The 18,071-nt window shown below is 50.4% G+C and overlaps 2 protein-coding genes and 1 non-coding gene across 4 annotated transcripts in view; 1 reads left to right on the forward strand and 2 right to left on the reverse strand.

The window, feature by feature from the left end:
* The window catches only part of Sgsm3 (small G protein signaling modulator 3), a 31,834-nt gene extending 16,152 nt beyond the window's left edge, over positions 1-15,682 (forward strand). The window contains exons 2-22 of the mRNA XM_051160033.1: positions 5,797-5,862; positions 6,517-6,602; positions 6,965-7,031; positions 9,782-9,987; positions 10,078-10,185; positions 10,678-10,821; positions 11,111-11,306; positions 11,559-11,704; positions 11,951-12,175; positions 12,529-12,583; positions 12,662-12,789; positions 12,891-13,046; positions 13,208-13,262; positions 13,466-13,515; positions 13,671-13,823; positions 14,041-14,111; positions 14,183-14,231; positions 14,313-14,398; positions 14,595-14,717; positions 14,819-14,879; positions 15,011-15,682. Coding sequence (XP_051015990.1) covers positions 5,853-5,862; positions 6,517-6,602; positions 6,965-7,031; positions 9,782-9,987; positions 10,078-10,185; positions 10,678-10,821; positions 11,111-11,306; positions 11,559-11,704; positions 11,951-12,175; positions 12,529-12,583; positions 12,662-12,789; positions 12,891-13,046; positions 13,208-13,262; positions 13,466-13,515; positions 13,671-13,823; positions 14,041-14,111; positions 14,183-14,231; positions 14,313-14,398; positions 14,595-14,717; positions 14,819-14,879; positions 15,011-15,091 — 2,256 coding nt within the window. The 5' untranslated portion in view covers positions 5,797-5,852 and the 3' untranslated portion in view covers positions 15,092-15,682. The remainder of the gene's footprint in view (positions 1-5,796; positions 5,863-6,516; positions 6,603-6,964; positions 7,032-9,781; positions 9,988-10,077; positions 10,186-10,677; positions 10,822-11,110; positions 11,307-11,558; positions 11,705-11,950; positions 12,176-12,528; positions 12,584-12,661; positions 12,790-12,890; positions 13,047-13,207; positions 13,263-13,465; positions 13,516-13,670; positions 13,824-14,040; positions 14,112-14,182; positions 14,232-14,312; positions 14,399-14,594; positions 14,718-14,818; positions 14,880-15,010) is intronic.
* LOC127201909 (U4 spliceosomal RNA) lies at positions 806-946 on the reverse strand. Its single transcript, XR_007832245.1, has one exon. It is a non-coding gene; the product is annotated as a U4 spliceosomal RNA (small nuclear RNA).
* A 15-nt stretch (positions 15,683-15,697) lies between the features above and the next one.
* Mrtfa (myocardin related transcription factor A) overlaps positions 15,698-18,071 on the reverse strand; it is a 99,015-nt gene continuing 96,641 nt past the window's right edge. For both annotated transcript variants that reach the window (XM_051160032.1, XM_051160031.1), the window contains one exon: positions 15,698-17,199. In XM_051160032.1, coding sequence (XP_051015989.1) covers positions 16,682-17,199 — 518 coding nt within the window. In that variant the 3' untranslated portion in view covers positions 15,698-16,681. The remainder of the gene's footprint in view (positions 17,200-18,071) is intronic.

The raw sequence follows: 18,071 nt of genomic DNA on the forward strand, positions 1-18,071 counted from the left end.
TCGTCTCTTTACAGAGAAAAAGTGGTCCTCAGGATCTCAGGTGCCACCAAAAATTAGTGGTATTGCCTGTGGTGGATCAGCCTTTGTGTTTCCTGGAAGGTGTCAACAGAAAGCCACCTGTGTGGCAGCAGCTCTGCTGCCTTGTCAGGGGTGTAGGTCCCTTCAGGCCATGTCAGGAGACCACAGGAAGTGAATAGTACCTCTGTGCCTGCGTACAGTCGGCAACATTTGTCTAACAGGAAATTGTGGGGTTGGTAAACTCAGGAGGGACACACAGCATCAGAATTGTGCATTTGATTGTTACAGTTTCTTCAGGCCACCTCAGAAGTGGCTGCATCAATTACTGTGTTCTAAAGTTTCTGCTTCTTAAAAGACAACAGGAGGAGCCAGCCATCGTGGCCCATGCCTGTAATCCCAGCACTCAGGGAGGCAGAGGCAGGGCGATTGCTGTGAGTTCAAGGCCAGCCTGGTCAACAGAGCAAGTCCAGGAAAGCCAAGGCTGCACAGAGAAACCCTATCTTGAAAAAGGAAAAAAAAAAAAAAAAAAAAAGGGCTGGAGAGATGGCTCAGTGGTTAAGAGTACCACCTGCTCTTCCAAAGGTCCTCAGTTCAATTCCTAGCCACCACATGGTGGCTCACAACCATCTATAATATAATCTGATGTCCTCTTCTGGCCTGCAGGTGTACATGCAGATAGAGCACTGTATACATAATAATAAATAAATAAATCTTAAAAGAAGAAAAGTCATTGAATTCTTTTCTTTTCTTTCTTTTTTTTTTTTTTCTTTTTCTTTTTTCTGTTCAGTCTCTGTAGAGACTGTCAAAAATTGCCAATGCCAACTATATTGCAAGTCGTCACGGCGGGGTATTGGGAAAAGTTTTCAATTAGCAATAATCACGCCTCGGATAAACCTCATTGGCTACGATACTGCCACTGTGTAAAGCTTCATTGAATTCTTTAAAAAAAAAAAAAAGGGAGGGCAGCCACAGACCAGGTAACCAAGCCATGACTACTTCTTGGGCTGCTTCTGTCAATTCGCAGATTGGTGCGTTCAGGGACTTTTCCATAGCAACCAGAAGCTGAAAAACCCAGTTTAGCAGTGTCACATCTGGGAGGCTTAAGGACAGCCTGAAGTATGTCCATGTATGCAACATGCACAAAATAGCAAACAAAGCTCTCAGCCTGTAAAAATGTGTTCACAATCTGACGGATTCTCAGTGCTTGCATACAGGCAAAGCCCACATCATCTCGTACCCTGGGCCATCTGCCCTAGCCCCGCAGTCTCCAAAGATTTCTAGGTACCTGTCCAGAACCAGCAGGTTTTGCTTCCTGGTTGTTTAGAATTTCCTGATTTCAATCCCTCTCTGAGAATAAAGGTCAAAGGCCTGCCCTCAGGGTGGGTGTCCTTGGTGCCTGCTGTTGAATCCTCCCAGTCTGTTCCCATCACTGCACCCTAGGCTCTGAGCTCACTGGTTGCTCTCTGCACCTGGATACCACCCCGACCCGACCCCGAGTCAAGTCCAGGCCTTAATCCCTAGCTTCACTTTGACCCTTGCTCAGACTTAGCTCTCAAAGGCTCTTTCTGATGTGATACAGAACGCCTCTCTTCTGATACCCATGATTCCGTCTTGTTTCTTCTCTTGTCTGGCTCTCTGCGACACTGTTGGGCTGCCTGGCTCAGTGCTCAGTCATTGTTTGCGCAGTGACAAGTGAGTAGGAGGCTGCTGAGAAGGGAACTGCTGATTGAGAATTGGCTTCCAGCCCCTCTGCTCTCCACAGCAGATGTCATTTCCTCCACTTTAAACAACTACTTTTCCTCCATGTTTTTGCTTTGCCATATTTTCTTCTTCCTCCTCCTTCTCCTTTTTCTTTCTTTCTCCCTCCCCCCCCCCCCATAGGCCTTACTATGTAGCCGTGGCTAGCCTTTAACTCACTATGTAGACAAGGCTGGTTTCAAGCTCTCAGAGGTCTGCCTGCCTCTGCCTCCTGAGTGCTGAGATTAAAGATAATATGTCACTGTGCCTGGATGCTCTTCTTCAAGGAACAACCAGACCACCTCCTTGGTGTTATGTGCAGAGGCTTAGGATATCATCTGGGTATATGTTGTGTGACATTGTTGGTTTTGTTGGCTGTCACACACGAATACCAGAGGTTTCATAGAGCTTAACATAATAGTTTTTAGTGCACTACAGTCTGGGCCCAAGGCCCAAGTAGCAACAGTCTTTTTCCCCACAGTCATTTTCTAGGAGTTACTAGGATCTCAGTTTCCTGACAGTGTGCCTGAGGGCCTTGTTTGTATGATTTTACTTAGTCTTGCTGAGCTTCGTAAGGCAGAGATGGTGGTCACTTTACGGATAAGAAAACTGAGATTCAAAAAGTAAAATGCACTTGCCCAGGGTCTGAACAGGTGGAGATTATCAGGACTGATGCCAGAATCCAGGACCCTAAATGACTACCCCCTTGTGCGCCCCCCCCAACACACACACACACTCAGAGCCTCATTAGGTAGCCTTGTTTGACTGGAGCTGGCTCTGGAGACCAAGATCCACTTGCCTCTGTCTTCCTGAGTGTTGGTATTACAGGCGTGCGTCACCTCACCCAAAGAGATACCTTCCCTCTTAGTTGTGGCACAGATGATAAGCTCTGAAATGTGCAATTCATGCAAGAATTGCTGTAACTACAGTGCATATCCGTCACTCCAGATGGAAGCCTTCCACCTGTCACTGTTCACACCACCTCACAAACCCTTGGCAACCACTGCTCTGTCTGTGTAGATTTGCCTTTTCTAGTGTTTTTGTTTTGTTTTTTTGTTTGTTTTTGTTTTTTGGGTTTTGTTTTGTTTTGGTTTGGTTTTTGGTTTTTCAAGACAGAGTTTCTCTGTGTTATCTTAACTGTCCTGGACTCACTTTGTAGACCAGGCTGGCCTTGAACTCACAGTGATCCACCTACCTCTGCCTCCTGAGTGCTGGGATTAAAGGCGTGCGCCACCACCCTGGCTCTAGTGTTTTATTTCAATGGACTCATACAATAACTGTATTTTCTGTTGCTATAAAACACCATGATCAAGGCAGCTTATGCAAGAGTTTATTTGGGCTGTGGTTCCACAGGGATAAGAATCTGTCATGGCAGGGAGTCATGGCAGCAAGTGGCATGGTGGCAGGAAGCTGAGAGACCACCTCTTTTACCACAACATGAAGCAGAGTCCATGGGCAGCTCTCAGAGCTCATCCCACTGATAGCCTCCTCCAGCAAGGCTGCACCTCCTGAACCCCCTCAACAACAACACCAACTTGGGACCAGTGTTCAAATACCTGGGTCTGAGGCAGGGCATTTCTCATTCAAAGCACTGCAGGAACTCCTGTGTCCAGCTTCTTCTGCTTGGCACACTGCACTCTGGATTGTCTGCTTGTGGCATGTATCAGGACTCATTCCTTCCTGTGGTTGTAAATCTCTGTCTGAATGTTTCATATGTTTTGCCCACAATCTGATGGACATTTGAGTTGTTTATTCTTTTTGACTCTATGAGCAACAATACCTTTGTGAAGACTAATACACATTTTTGTGCAAGCACCTCAGTGTGTATGTGCTTTGTGGCGCTAGACTGAGTCCAGAGCCCCATTCATGCAGGCCACTACTCCTGTTCCTGACTGCTTTCATTTCTTCTGAATGTGTCCTTAGTGGAATACTGGGTCATGCTGCAATTCAGTTAAACTTTTTGGGGACTGCCAAGCTGTTTTCCATGCCAGCAGCACCGTTTGATTCTCACCAGCAATGTATGTTGATTTCCCTCCCTCCCTCCCTCCCTCTCTCTCTCTCTCTCTCTCTCTCTCTGTGTGTGTGTGTGTGTGTGTGTGTGTGTTTTGTTTTTCCAGACAGGGTTTCTCTGTGTAGCTCTGGCTATCTTGGACCTTGCTCTGTAGACAAGGCTGGCCTCGAACTCACAAAGATCCGTCTGCCTGTGCACCAACACTGCCCAGCTGACTTCTCCAAATTTTTGCTAACATTTTTTAAAGAAAAAATAAAATTCTGTTTATGTGTATATGTGTGTATGTGTACATGAAAGTGCTGGTGCCTTTGGGGCTCTGAAGAGGTGACTGGATCCTTTGGAGCTGAAGCTACAGGCAGCCGTGAGCGCTCTGATGTGAGTGCTGCAGACTTAACCCAGGCTCTCTGAGAGAGGCTCTCTTAGCTGCTGAGCCATTTCTCCAGCCCTTCCTTTAAACAAATTCTTTTTCCTGAGCCAAGGCCCGAGGCGGCCCAGCAAGATGCTCTTGAACGCCTGAGTCTTCCGTGTGGTGGGGCTGCAGGTGTGACCCGCGCCTAGGCCCATGCCGTGCTGGGAACTCAGCTCAGGGGTGCATGTACGCAAGGCGCTCGCTTTACCAGCTGAGCTGCATCTCCAGCACTGTGGTTTTTGGTTTAAGCATAGCCACCCTCATGGCTGCAGACTGGTGTTCTTCTCAGTTTAGACTTCCATGTCCCCTGTGGCTAATGACACTCAGGTATATTTACTAGCTATTGGCCATTTCTTTCTTATCTGGAGAAATATGTAAATATCTTTCAATTATTTATTTATTTAAGACAGAGTTTCTCTGTGTAATAGCCCTGGCTGTCCTGGTACACCAGACTGGCCTCAAATTCACAGAGATCTACCTGCCTCTGCCTCCCAATGCTGTGATTAAAGGTGGGCATCACCGTGCCTGGCACTAAATTTTTAATTTTTTGAAAATATGTTTTGCCTGCATGTATGTCTCTGCATCATATATGTGCAATGCCCTCAGAGGCCAGAAGAGAGCACTAGATCCCCAAAACTAGAGTTACAGCCTGTTGTAAGCTGCTATGTTGTTGCTGGGAACTGAACCCAGGTCCTCTGGAAGAGCACACAGTGCTCTTAACCACTGAGCCATCTCTGTACCTATTTTTAAGTTGGGCTTTTGTGTCTTTACTGTTGAGTCTTAAAAAAAAAAAAAAAAGAACAAAAAACAGGACAGAAAAGGAGGAGCAGGACTTTAAAAATTATGAGAGAAATTTGCATTACTTTGTAGAATGGGACTATGGCGCACAAAGGCTGCTCAACGACCAGCACCACCACAACAGCTCCCCTCCAAACAAAACCAAACCCACTAAACATTGTGGCTGTAGAAAACCAGTGGTAGGTCTTGTTTTTTTTTTTTTTTTTTTCTCTTATTAAAAAACAAAAACAAAAACAAAAGGCTGGAGAGATGGCTCAGAGGTTAAGAGCACAGGCTGCTCTTCCAGAAATCCTGATTTCAATTCCCAGCAACCACATGGTGGCTCACAACCATCTATAATGAGATCTGGTGCCCTCTTTTGGTGTGCAGGCAAACACGTAGTTAGAACACTGTAAATAAATAAACCTTTTTGGGGGGCAGTTTGGAGACAGGGTTTCTCTGTGTAGCCTTGGCTGTCCTATACTTGCTTTGTAGACCAGGCTGGCCTCGAACTCACAGCAATCCGCCTACCTCTGCTTCCTGAGTGCTGGGATTAAAGGTGTGCACCACCACGCCTGGCTGAAATAAATAAATCTTTAAAAAAGAAAAACAAAACAAAACAAAAAGCCAGGCATGGTGGCATACACCTGTAACCCCAGCACTCTGGGAGGCAGGGGCAGGTGGATCTGTGTGAGTTTGAGGCCAGCCTCATCTACAAATCGAGTCTAGGACAGAGAAACCCTGTCTCAAAATAAAACAAAACCCAAACCAAACCAACCCAAAAAACAAAACCACTCTAGGAGAAGAGTGGTATGCAATAACCTCTCCTTTGTTCTCCTGACAGGCCAATGATGACCATCTAAGCTTACGTCTCTGAAGACCTGCCACCGTCCACTGCACATGATGTCAGGTAGGAACAAGGCCTGCACACTCTCACCAGGAGCCATGGTGGAGTTGGCTGCTGATTTCATGATCAGCTTCCGCTAAGGCAGAACCTCAGCATATAGCAAGTCTTAGGGCAGCCTGGGCTATGAGACCATTTCTGAAAAGTGAAGCAAACAACTGAAAAACAATCTTCTAGATGAGAGAAGTGAAAATGGGGGAAGAGAAGGCTTTGGGCTCTCGGGTCTATGCTGGGTGCTGTCTTCTCTGTTCAAGTCTCTAGCTCCCTGCTCCTCTGGCCTGTGAGCTGCCCACTGTGGTGGGGAAGGAGGCAAAGAGTCTGAGTCTAAGTGTTGGACATGCTGTTGCTTTCCCACAGTGCTCATTTTTAGGATTCTCTACCAGCCCGCTCAGCCCACTCTGTACAGCCCATCTTTTTATAAGAAGGGAGGGATATCTCACTTCACTGATGCCTCTTTCTCTCCTCCCCTCCCTCCCTCCCTCCATCCCCTCCCCCCTCTTTCTGAGGCAGGATCTACTATGTACTTCTGCCTGGGCTGGAATGAGGACTCACTATGTAGACAAGGCTGAGACACGTGTGCCTCTGCTGGGATTAAAAGTGTGTGCTGCCACTATGCCTGGTGTCTCTGCTTTTCTTGATTGTTCTCTCTGATCTTTGTAGGAAACCACATGCCTTCTGCCAGTGGCCCTTTCTCTGCCCTGACTCCAAGCATATGGCCCCAGGAGATCCTGGCAAAATACACACAGGTATAGCAATTAGTATAGCCAGGCACCCACCTGCCATGCTCCTATGCTTTTTGTGAAGAGATTTACCTTTGCAAGTATTCTGGGAATGGATGACGCACTCCACATTCACACACGTTCACAGGCTGTCTACTCCAGATGACATTTCAGTTCCGTGGGCCTGTGGGAATCAGTCAGTAGTTAGAGGGAAGACCATACACAGACCCTGCTGATGGTCCTGATCCCGTGTGGTTAAATGCTGGCCAGAGAAGGCATCATAGAGGGGTGCTTTAACAGGGTGGACTTTAGCAGCCAGCACGAGTGGCATCTTTGGGAACTGCTTCACAGTTAAGGACAGACAGCCTTCTTCCTAACCCTGGTTCTAGAAGGAAGAGTCTGCAGAGCACCCAGAGTTCTGCTATGATGAGTTTGGTTTCCGTGTGGACAAGGAAGGTAAGCCAAGCCCCTTGTGTATGAGCTTGTTGATGTCTTCGGGAGGTTTCTGGCCCCCTGTCTTGCATTCTACTGCATGCGACCTCTGAGGTCTGGGTGTCACTTAAGGAGTTGAGGACAGAGTATATCTGCGGGTGATGTAATTTTATGGGAACTTCTATTTTTTTTTTTCTCTCCAAGATAGGGTTTCTCTATGTTATCTTGGACTGTCCTGGACTTGTTTTGTAGACCAGACTGACCTCGAACTCATAGGGATCTGCCTGCCTCTGCCTCCCAAGTGCTGGGATTAAAGGTGTGTGCCACCACACCCAACTGGGAACTTTTTTTTTTTTTGAGACAGGATTTCTCTGTGTGATAAACCCTGGCTGTCCTGGAACTTGCTTTGTGGGCCAGGCTGGCCTTAAACTCACTGAGACCTGCCTGCCTCTCCTCCTGAGTGCTAGGATTAAAGACATTTGCCACTATGCCTTGCTTTTTGTTTTGTTTTGTTTTGTTAACTTTTGGGGTTTTTAAAGATAAATTTTAGTAATCGTTATATAATAAGCAGTTATATATGTTATAGAAAAGTTAAACAGTGCAGAAAAAAAAGAAAGATTAAAGCAAAATGAAGCCAGGCATGATGGCCCAGATCTTTAATTTCAGCACTCAGGGGACAGAAGCAGGCAGGTCTCTCTGAGTTCAAGGCCAGCCTGGGCTACAGAGTGAGTTCAGGACAGCCAGGACCACACAGAAAAACCCTGTCTGGGGAGGGGGAATTTTTGTTTTTTTTAAAGAACCAATAGCCCTACAATTTGAGGAAGCTGCTGCTATGTGAGGTGCTCTTTTCCTGACACTGAAATATCACACATTACACCAGGAGAATTTCCTGTGTTACTTAAGATGCTTAAGAACACATTCTTAATGACTACATAATATCATATTGCAATAGATTCATTGTGATATTCTTGGTAGCAGGTTTGGGTTTTTTTTTTGTTGTTGTTGTTTTTTGGTTTTTGGTTTTTTGAGACAGGGTTTCTCTATGTAGCCTTGGCTGTCTTGGATTCGCTTTGTAGACCAGGCTGGCCTCGAAATCACAGCAATCCACCTGCCTCTGCCTCCTGAATGCTGGGATTAAAGGCTGTCCAGTTTTGTTTTTTGTTTTTTGTTTTTTTCTTTTTCTTTTCTAAGGGTCTCTCTTCAGAGTCCTGACTGTCCTGTAACCCACTATGTAGATCTGCTGGCTTTAAACTCACAGAGATCTGCCTGCCTTAGCCTGTGGTTGCTAGGATTAGGATTAAAAGTGTGTGCCACCACTCCCGGCTGCCATTTTTCCATAAGAAAGCATCTGACTAGCTTGTTGGGAAGACCGTTAGTCAGTACCCTGATGGCCTGTCATCAGAAGAGCAGGAGTGCCTCCTTAGCTTGAGTATGTAATCTCACTTTACTCATCTTTCTAACTCAGGCATCAGTTTTCCTTGACCTTCTAATTTGCAGGAAGATGGCGGTTAAGAGCTGAGGTTGAGGGGGACACAGAGAATTTTCTAGAATGATGGAAATCAATCTGCATTTTGATAAGTCATCAGATTTAGACACGAGAGTGCTCACAGACATGTGCCAAACAGTGTTTTTGTTTTGTTTGGTTTTTAGTTTTTTTCCCCCCCAAGACAGGGTTTCTCTGTGTGTATCCTTGGCTGTCCTGGACTCACTTTGTAGACCAGGCTGGCCTCAAACTCATAGTGATCCACCTGCCTCTGCCTCCCGAGTGCTAGGATTAAAGCTGTGTACCACTATGTCCTGCCCAAACAGTGTTTTGATAAGTGTTTATTGACAGCCATCCAGATGCATACTTAGGACTTGGACTTGGGCATTTTCTTTGTGTAATGCCACGGGCGAGGTTTTTAGGGCTAGTTAGGGTAAGAGCTCGGCTTAGGGTAAGTACCAAGGAGGCTGTGAAGGTAGGACTCACCACACACATTGTTTGCTGGCCACGGACTTTGTCCTCTTATTCAAGGGGTTTGTGAAGCTATGGTGCCTTGCGCTTTCTTCCCATTTATGTCCCCAAAGATTGTCTTCACCACACAGAGTTCCTGTTCTGGTGGAGAGACAGGCTGTAATCAAGCAGAAATAGAGCATGCTGGGGCAAGAAGACCTGACAAGATGATCCCATGGATAGAGGGGAGGTGAACTGTTCACACATAAGGCAGTTAGTGAGGCTCTTCAGAAGGGAAGGCTTTGATGGAGACTAGGTGGAGGTGAGGGGGCAGTATAACTGGGGAAGAGCAGTGACAGGTGCAGAGGTAACAAGGAGTGAGTGCAGGGAGTAAAAAGAAAGGGGTGAGGTGAGGACAGAGCAGCTGATGATGGAGCCCTGAAAGCCTTTGGTTTTGAGCCCGAGATATTTCTGGATATTCAGGAGGCATTTCTGACAGTAACATACATGATTGATATGTCCTACACACACAAAATAAATGTAATTTTAAAAAGTCTGGGTACCCCATCATATTTGCAATTGAATTTGGTGTTTAGGGTACAGGGAGCCTCTTGAGCCTTTGCAGGGTGGAGACGTGGCTTCTGAGGCTGGGGCTGCTTTGAGGAGAAGGGCCTGCTTGGGTGTTCCTGCCACTAAGAAGACTGTGGCTAGAGCTCCCAGGAGGCTGGCTGTGGGCAGTGGAGTCTGTGGGAGGAGCCATGTGGCCCATCAGGACAGACTGCGCTGCTGTAGAGTGTGGAGAGGAACACGTTTTCCTCCCTCTTCTGTTCTCTCCGGGAAGGGTCTGAGCCTGGATGTAGCCAGATGACAGGTGCACCCCCAGTAGAGGACCCCGCACAGAGGCTACGGTGGCAGGCCCACTTGGAGTTTACCCACAACCATGATGTGGGGGATCTCACCTGGGACAAGATTGCAGTCTCCCTCCCCCGCTCTGAGAAGCTCCGCTCCCTGGTGCTGGCTGGCATCCCACATGGCATGAGGCCACAGGTGAGGTGTCCGCAGAGACAGCAGCTCATGGAGGGTGAGAGCGCCCTGGGTGGCACAAGAGCAACTGTGCTATGTGGCTTCTCCCTCCAGTTGTGGATGCGGCTCTCTGGGGCGCTGCAGAAGAAGAGGAACTCTGAGTTGTCCTACCGTGAGATTGTCAAGAACAGCTCCAATGACGAGACCATTGCTGCCAAACAGGTAACAAGGGTTGGGGAGCAGTGGCCGGTCAGGAGGAGGTGCTTGGTAGAGCCCATTGCTCTGGCAGGAGGGAGGGTCATCTCTGAGACTGCCCCTCACTGGTCTCCTTGGCAGGAAGGGCAGCGCTTTTACCCATGAATGTGGCCTGGAGTAAACTTGCTCCTTTCCTGGTCCTTCAGGGATGCAGGGAGAGTTATCTAAAGGCCCTGGTGTGTGGAAGGACATGGAGGAGATGGCTTCACGTTAGGAAGAGCAGGAAAACTTAAATACAGAGCCGGGTCAGGCAGGAGGTTTCCAGGTGGCTGGTATGGACTCAACTCCATACTGATGGGTTCTAATCCTGGAGAAGGGAGGGTTAGCCTTGGCCTGGCCCATAGGGACTCCCTTTTCCTGGGACAGAAGCCCACCCACAGCTTCTCTCCCTTACTGCGTGGGTGTCAGTCTACAGTTGAATCAAACAAGGTCTTTTGGGGTGGTGTGGGGATCTGACAGATTGAAAAAGACCTGCTCCGCACCATGCCCAGCAACGCCTGCTTTGCCAATGTGAACAGCATCGGAGTGCCGCGCCTGCGCAGAGTCCTCCGAGCACTGGCCTGGCTGTACCCAGAGATTGGCTACTGCCAGGGCACAGGCATGGTGAGCAGCCTGGGAAGCAACTGGTGTGCCAGGGTCTTCTCCAGGCCTCTTGTGGGGCATGGTCTCCCTCAAGGGGCTGTAAGGATGGGAGGCAGGGATTGACCTAAGAGACCCCACGAAAGGCCATGGGAACTATTTCTTTTCCTAGGGGCCCTCTCAACCAGCCTGAAGAAGTGTGCCTTCAGGAGGTATCCCCAGAGCCTTTCCTGAATATCCATCCTAGAATGGGATATCTATTCTGACCACATGAGTACTTGGGTAGAAGCCCCATGTCCCCTTCTCTGGCTAGGTGGCTGCCTGCCTCCTGCTCTTTCTGGAGGAGGAAGACGCCTTCTGGATGATGTGTGCTATTATTGAGGACCTGTTGCCTGCCTCCTACTTCAGCACTACCCTTCTGGGTGTCCAGACTGACCAACGGGTCCTACGCCATCTGATTGTCCAGTACCTGCCTCGCTTGGACAGGTTGTTGCAGGACCATGACATTGGTGAGACCTGGCTGCCTCCTCCCCCCAGGGCCAGGGATGCCAAGATGGTGGTGCCAACTCTGAGCTCTGCGCTTTCGAGGCAGCAGAGGGCTGATGGCCAGACTGTAGGCAGAGGCTTATGTGGTTTGTGTTGCTTTTATCTTCTGCATTCTGACCCTTTCCTTTCCTCTGCTGCTCTGTGGTGTGCTGTGCTGCTGTTCCTACAGGCCACAGCCTGGTCATAGCTCCTGTGGTTTTGGTATCTCTTGGCAGAGCTGTCTCTGATCACACTGCACTGGTTCCTCACGGCCTTCGCCAGCGTGGTACACATCAGACTGCTGCTGCGCATCTGGGACCTGTTTTTCTACGAGGGCTCCCTGGTGTTGTTCCAGACTACGCTGGGCATGCTGCGCCTTAAGGTGCTTGCAGAGTCTCCTACCCACCAGTCAGGGCCCCTCGCTTCCAGACAGAACAGGAAAGCATGTACCAAATACAGCAGCCCTGGTGCCCTCTGGGGAGACACTGCACTAGTCCAGTCTTCATCAGAGTGTTGCCTCAGAGAAGCCCTGAGCGTGGGTGTGCTGGGGATCTTCCTGGGCCTGCTGAAGGGCACAGGTTTCTGAAGAGGGTGCCAGTGCCACACCCCCCTACTCTCCCACTCCCAGGAGGAAGAGCTGATACAGTCAGAGAACTCAGCTTCCATCTTCAACACGCTGTCAGACATCCCGGCACAGATGGAGGATGCGGAGCTGCTGCTGGGGGAGGCCATGAGGCTGGCTGGGTCCCTCACAGATGTGGCTGTGGAGACCCAGCGCCGCAAGCATCTGGCCTACCTCATTGCAGACCAAGGCCAGACCCTGGGGACAAGCGCCACTACCAACCTCTCTCAGGTAGGCTGAGTAGGGAGGACATATCATGGCCAGAACATGGAGTTCTCAAGGAAGCTCAGAGTGAGGGGCTGTGGGGAACACTCCATCCCACCCAGCTCTGCACCTGCCTGCAATGGCCCACTTAGACCATCAGACTGCCACTAGGGGGTGACATAGGCTTCCTTGGTAATAAGCATTCTTGGGCTCTGGACTGGGTAGTTTGAGAGTAGGATGTCACCCCTAGCCTGAGATGAAGGTAGTTTGATCTCAGAGTCAGCTTCAGGCCGTTAGAAATGTCCAGGCACTAGTGAGACAAGCAAGTTAGTGTCTTCCCTTGCTGAGTAGCTATTGCTGATTGGAACTCCTCTCCACAGGTTGTACGTCGCAGAACTCAGCGGAGGAAGTCTGGCATCACCTCCCTGCTCTTTGGTAAGCACAAGTGTGTGGTTTTGTGTTGGCTCTTCTAGAGGTGGGGCAGGACCAGTTACTGTACCTGGGGCCTTCTAGGGGAGGATGACCTAGAGGCTCTCAAGGCCAAGAACATCAAGCAAACAGAGCTGGTAGCCGACCTTCGTGAAGCCATTTTGCGTGTGGCACGCCACTTCCAGTGCACAGACCCCAAGAATTGTAGTGTGGTGAGTGGCAGGCTCCCCAGGTTTAACTTGGGGCTTCCCTTCCCCAACCCATTCTTGGTACTGAGGCCCCTCCTCCACGGTGGGCCTTTCCTTTCTGGCAGGAGCTGACCCCAGACTATAGCATGGAGAGCCACCAGCGGGACCATGAGAACTATGTGGCATGCCTACGGAGCCACCGGCGCCGGGCCAAGGCCCTCCTGGACTTTGAGCGGCATGATGATGATGAGCTAGGCTTCCGCAAAAATGACATCATCACGGTGTGTGTGGGGTGCTTAGCACAGTGCTTCCTGCTGCCCACTCCCCACCTTCCCTGTGGAGAGCTGATGCTGCTGAGCATGCTCGATCTCAGCCTGGCGTGTGCTGAGGACACCTGCTTTGTGCAGGCTCTGAGCCCTGTCCCGTTCATTCTCTCCTGCAGATTATTTCTCAGAAGGATGAGCACTGCTGGGTGGGTGAGCTGAACGGCCTGAGAGGTGAGGGCTTTTGTCTGCTGCAGGCTGCAAGGAAGATGAGCCTTTGTTCTACCCAGTCCCTTCTCTTCCTCTTGGTCTTCTGTGCATGTTTGGATTGCTTGAAGGTTCTGGGTGGCTTGGGGAGCCCTTTGCTCTTAGACCTTGGGGAGAAGGGTTGGGACAGCTGTGGCTGCTGCTCCTCACATGGCTGCTTCCCCTCACAGGCTGGTTTCCAGCCAAGTTTGTGGAGGTCCTGGATGAACGGAGCAAAGAGGTAAGAATGTGGAGCTGCTCCTTGTTGCCACCCCTGGTGTGCGAGCATCCCAGCAGGTCCATGTCCCAAGTGAGGCCTGGCTTGTGGCAGCTGCCAGGATGCCAGGAGAGGGTGCTGGCTGCAGGCCACGGCTTCTCAGCCATTCTCTCCGTCAGTACTCCATTGCGGGGGACGACTCTGTGACGGAAGGAGTAACGGACCTCGTGCGAGGGACCCTGTGCCCGGCCCTCAAGGCCCTGTTTGAACATGGGCTGAAGAAGCCATCCTTGCTTGGAGGGGCTTGTCACCCCTGGCTGTTTATCGAGGAGGTAATGACCGCTGGCCCCTATGCCCTCTCAGTGCCCATGGTGCTCACCTCAGTCCTTTCCTGGGTTCGTGGACTAGCCCAGTGTCTCGCCAGAGGGCACCAGGACTGCTGCATTTGGTACATGCTTTGCTGTTCCATTTGGAAGCAAGGAAGGGGCTTGCAAGGCAGTGGCATGTGCTCTCCATGTCACTATCCTCACACTGTCTTGTCCACCACAGGCAGCGGGCCGGGAGGTCGAGAGAGACTTTGATTCTGTGTACTCCCGCCTGGTACTCTGCAAGACATACAGGTACATACACACTGTCTGTTACCTGCCCGTGCCCAGCATGGCAGCCAGTGATGGCACTCTTGTTCCTGCAGGTTGGATGAAGACGGCAAAGTCCTGACCCCTGAAGAGTTACTGTACAGGGTAAGTTAAGGCATGTGCCAGCATTCCTGAGATCTCCCTGGCCAGCCACTGGGCACTTGAGTGACAGTGTGCCCTCCTCAGGCTGTGCAGTCTGTGAATGTGACCCATGATGCAGCACATGCACAAATGGACGTTAAGCTTCGTTCACTTATCTGCGTGGGGCTCAAGTAAGTGTGGAGAAGCAGGGCCTTTCAAGGGTATCCCACAGGGCAGGGCTGAGTTGGAATGGAGGTCCTCAGGGAGTGTGGGCCCATCGGAGGCCTCTTGGACCTTTCTGTAGAGGGTGCTCAGGAGCCCCTGGGAGGGGGTTGCAAGTTGGGTGTCCCCCAGGCCCTAGCGCCATCCTTCTTACCTTGTCCCCAGTGAACAGGTATTACACCTGTGGCTGGAGGTACTCTGCTCCAGCCTGCCCACCGTGGAGAAGTGGTACCAGCCCTGGTCCTTCCTCCGCAGCCCTGGCTGGGTCCAAATTAAGTGTGAGCTCCGGTGAGTAGGCAGTTCTACCAGGCTTGCAACTTCGTGGGAGAGGAGGCCGGTGGATGGGCAGAACAGCCCAGCTTGACCAGAAACTGTTCTTTGGTCCCTAGAGTCCTGTGCTGCTTTGCCTTCAGCCTCTCCCAGGACTGGGAGCTCCCTGCTAAGAGAGAGGTGTGTATGTGGCTTGGTTGGTCCCTGGCATTGCCTTCGCCAGGAGGGCTGGGATGCAGTCTGGGCTGAAGAAGTAACCCGTGTGGTTCCAGGGTAGTCCCTGCCCGTGACTGGGGCTGTTCTGTGCACAGGAGGAGAAGCAGCCACTGAAGGAGGGTGTTCAGGACATGCTGGTGAAGCACCACCTTTTCAGCTGGGACATAGATGGATGACGCTCCTTCTAGCTGCTGTGTGGCTCCCAGGCCTACCAGTTGTAGGCTTTCTGGCAGGTCCTTCCCTTCAACAGAAAGAGGGCAGAGCCCTGGCCTATCTCAGGCCTCCCTCCTCAAGCTAGAAGGTTCAGGGAAGACACACTCCAGATCATATCCAGGACCCACTGCAGGCTTGCATAGTTGGCAAAAGCATATACTGTAGCCAGCTTAGCCTCTCTCTCTCCTTAAGGAAGTCCTGGGTGCCAGCCATATGGTGACCTAACCAAAAACCTTGTGAAGAAGCAGAGAGCCACACCTGTGCTGGCCTCTGCTCAGGAAGCGGGTAGGCTAATGGTAGATAAAAAAAAAAGCCTCATAACTTTACTCTTTGATTGTAAATAAACTTTTTGTGAGAGCGCCTCCCATCTTTTGTTGAGCCAGGCTGAGTTCTACGAAGGCTATCCCGCCAGAACTCACCTGAAATGGTCTGACTCCCAGGTCCTAGCTGATTGAATGTTCCAAGCCCTGTGGCCTTGGGACACCAGCATGGAATAGGCCCAGGCCCCCATTCTCACCTCAGCACTGACGGATCAATTATGACAGATTGGCAACTCAGTGTTTTTGTTTTTATTTTAAAAAGTTCACACAGCTTTCCCACCTTTGTCCCAGCATTGGTTTTGATGGCACCATCCCTACTCTGTATTGAATCAGGGCAGAACAAGGCTGGTGTTGGGCAGAAGGTACCCTTAGCCCCCAGCAGGGGGACCCACCCCCACCCCCAGGCCAGGGTGGCTGCAGTGAGGAAATAGATGGGACGGAATGTGGGTGGGTAGAGCTCCTGGGGGAGGACCAGGAAGCACCTCTGCCCTTGTGGCACTACAGAGCCAGGAAGCAGGGCAGGGTGGCGTGTAGGCAATGGCAGGTGTCTGTCTACATGTCACATACATGTGTGGGGTGGGCCTAGGCAGCTGCATGCCAGGTTAAATACTGGGCCACATAGCATACAACTCCTTATGATGACCCTGTATCAAGCCCCAAGCAGCCCTCCAGGCCTTTTACATGTGAAAGCAGGTGGAGGTAGCCACACCCATCTCCCACCACCCCTAAAAATATATGTATATATGTAAGTCGATATATAATATAGAGGTATATACACCTATACAGATCTTTGCCACCAACCACTAAATGGTTGTACTATACCAAGACTAAAATGGCAGAGCGCCACCTCTTGGGACACAGGGTCCTGGGGCTGGCTGAAATAGGGAATGGGTGAGTAGAGGCCTGGCTAGTTTCTTCCTTGCAGTGAAGGAATGGGAGACTTGGAAGGCAGGTTGGCTCTAGGCCCACCTGGGCCAAACTTCAGCCAGGTGTGCACCTCTGACCTCAGAAAAGGAGGTCGAATTGAACTGGCTCTGACCAGCCTCCCAAAACCTCAGCATGGGCCCAGAGTTGTTTCTTGACAGCTTATGTCCCCTGCCCAAGGCGAGCCTGAGCCAAGTGTAGGGTCTCTGATGCAGCCTCCAGGGACTGTGATTGTCAAGGCTCACAATCACAGGGAACGCACACTGGCTGTGGTTCTGTGGCTCCCCAGCTTCAGACATTGTCAGAGGGCTACAAGCAGGAATCCCAGTGGAGCTGTAAGTCATGGCCATCCAGGAAGTCCATGGAGAAGAGGCTGGGGGCTGCAGTGCTGAGGGGAGCCAGGCTGAGCACAGGGCCACCAGACGACAGCTCCAGCCAGTCCATGCTGTCCAGGTGGCCAACAGCCAGGTCCAGGCCCATTCCACTGCTGGGCTCAGGAGCAAAGTGCAATTCAGAGGTGTCCATGGGTGATGGGGGGTGGTCCAGGATGGCAGAGCTGCTCAGCATCTGGCTGTGGAGGTCGTCAATGAGGGAAAGGGATTCTGGCCCCTCATGCCCACTTGTCAGCAGAGGCAGCCCTGTGCTGCTTTCCAGGAAGTCCTCTAGGCGCCCTGGGAGAGTGGGGGAACCCGGTGGAGGAGCAGCCTGAGGCAGTTCACTGGAAGGCGATGGCGAGGGTTGTGGTGTTAGTGGGGGTCCACAGGCTGCTGCTGGGGGTGACTTCTTGCCTGGCAGGGATGGTGGCTCCTTGAAATCTGCTGAGATCTCTGCCGACAGAGACAGTTGATAGGGTCAGAAACCAGGTTTGAATACGGACAAGAAAACGATGTGATGATCCTTACCACAAACCAGAGAAAAATCTGACTATAGACATAAAACCATAAAACGTACAGTGTGGCTGAGGATGAGTGGTGCAGGGTTTGTTTAGTATGCATGAGGGCCTGGGTGTAAACCACACGTGCATACGCAAAAAACAAAAAAAAAACCAACAACAACAAATGAAAGAACAGGTCACAGGTTTGATAAGGGAATTAATAGGCCCAGAATATATAAACAATTTGTAAAATGTTCATATTTAAAAATTGGCAGAGGGTAGGCTTTTTCTCCAAAGATCTACACATGGCTGTAACAGTTCAGTGTCACTGGTCATTAGGAAAACAGAACGCTAGGGCATGGGAAAATATTACTTCATTCAGGCAGAAAACACTGAGGGGAGGGGAGAGTTGGAGATGTTGGTCAGAAGCAGAGAACAGATTAACACGCATGCGGTTCCCAGGACCGGAAGTTTAGGTGAGGAAGTGGGGTCACTGGAGCTAGTGTGCACGGCAAGGGAAGGTGAAGGAGCTCATGGCAGCCTTGAAAGTTGCTCAACAACAAAACAGTAATGATCTGGCAGTCTCCCTTGTGGGTATGTACACAAGAGAACGTGGCGGCAGCAGCATTCAAACACAGTTCAAGTTCCAGTGATGGACAAATGGAGGATAAGGACATGCTAGATAAAATAAACCATTCACAGGAGACCAGAACCATAGGGGCCCACATACAGAGCAGTCAGAGTCAGGCAGGCGGGGCAGTGGGAGTTTAAGGTGTCCTGTTTTTAGTTGAGGAAGATGCAAGTGTTTGAGAGGTAGACAGTGAT

Source organism: Acomys russatus, chromosome 17, assembly GCF_903995435.1.
Source record: "Acomys russatus chromosome 17, mAcoRus1.1, whole genome shotgun sequence".
NCBI lineage: Eukaryota > Metazoa > Chordata > Mammalia > Rodentia > Muridae > Acomys > Acomys russatus.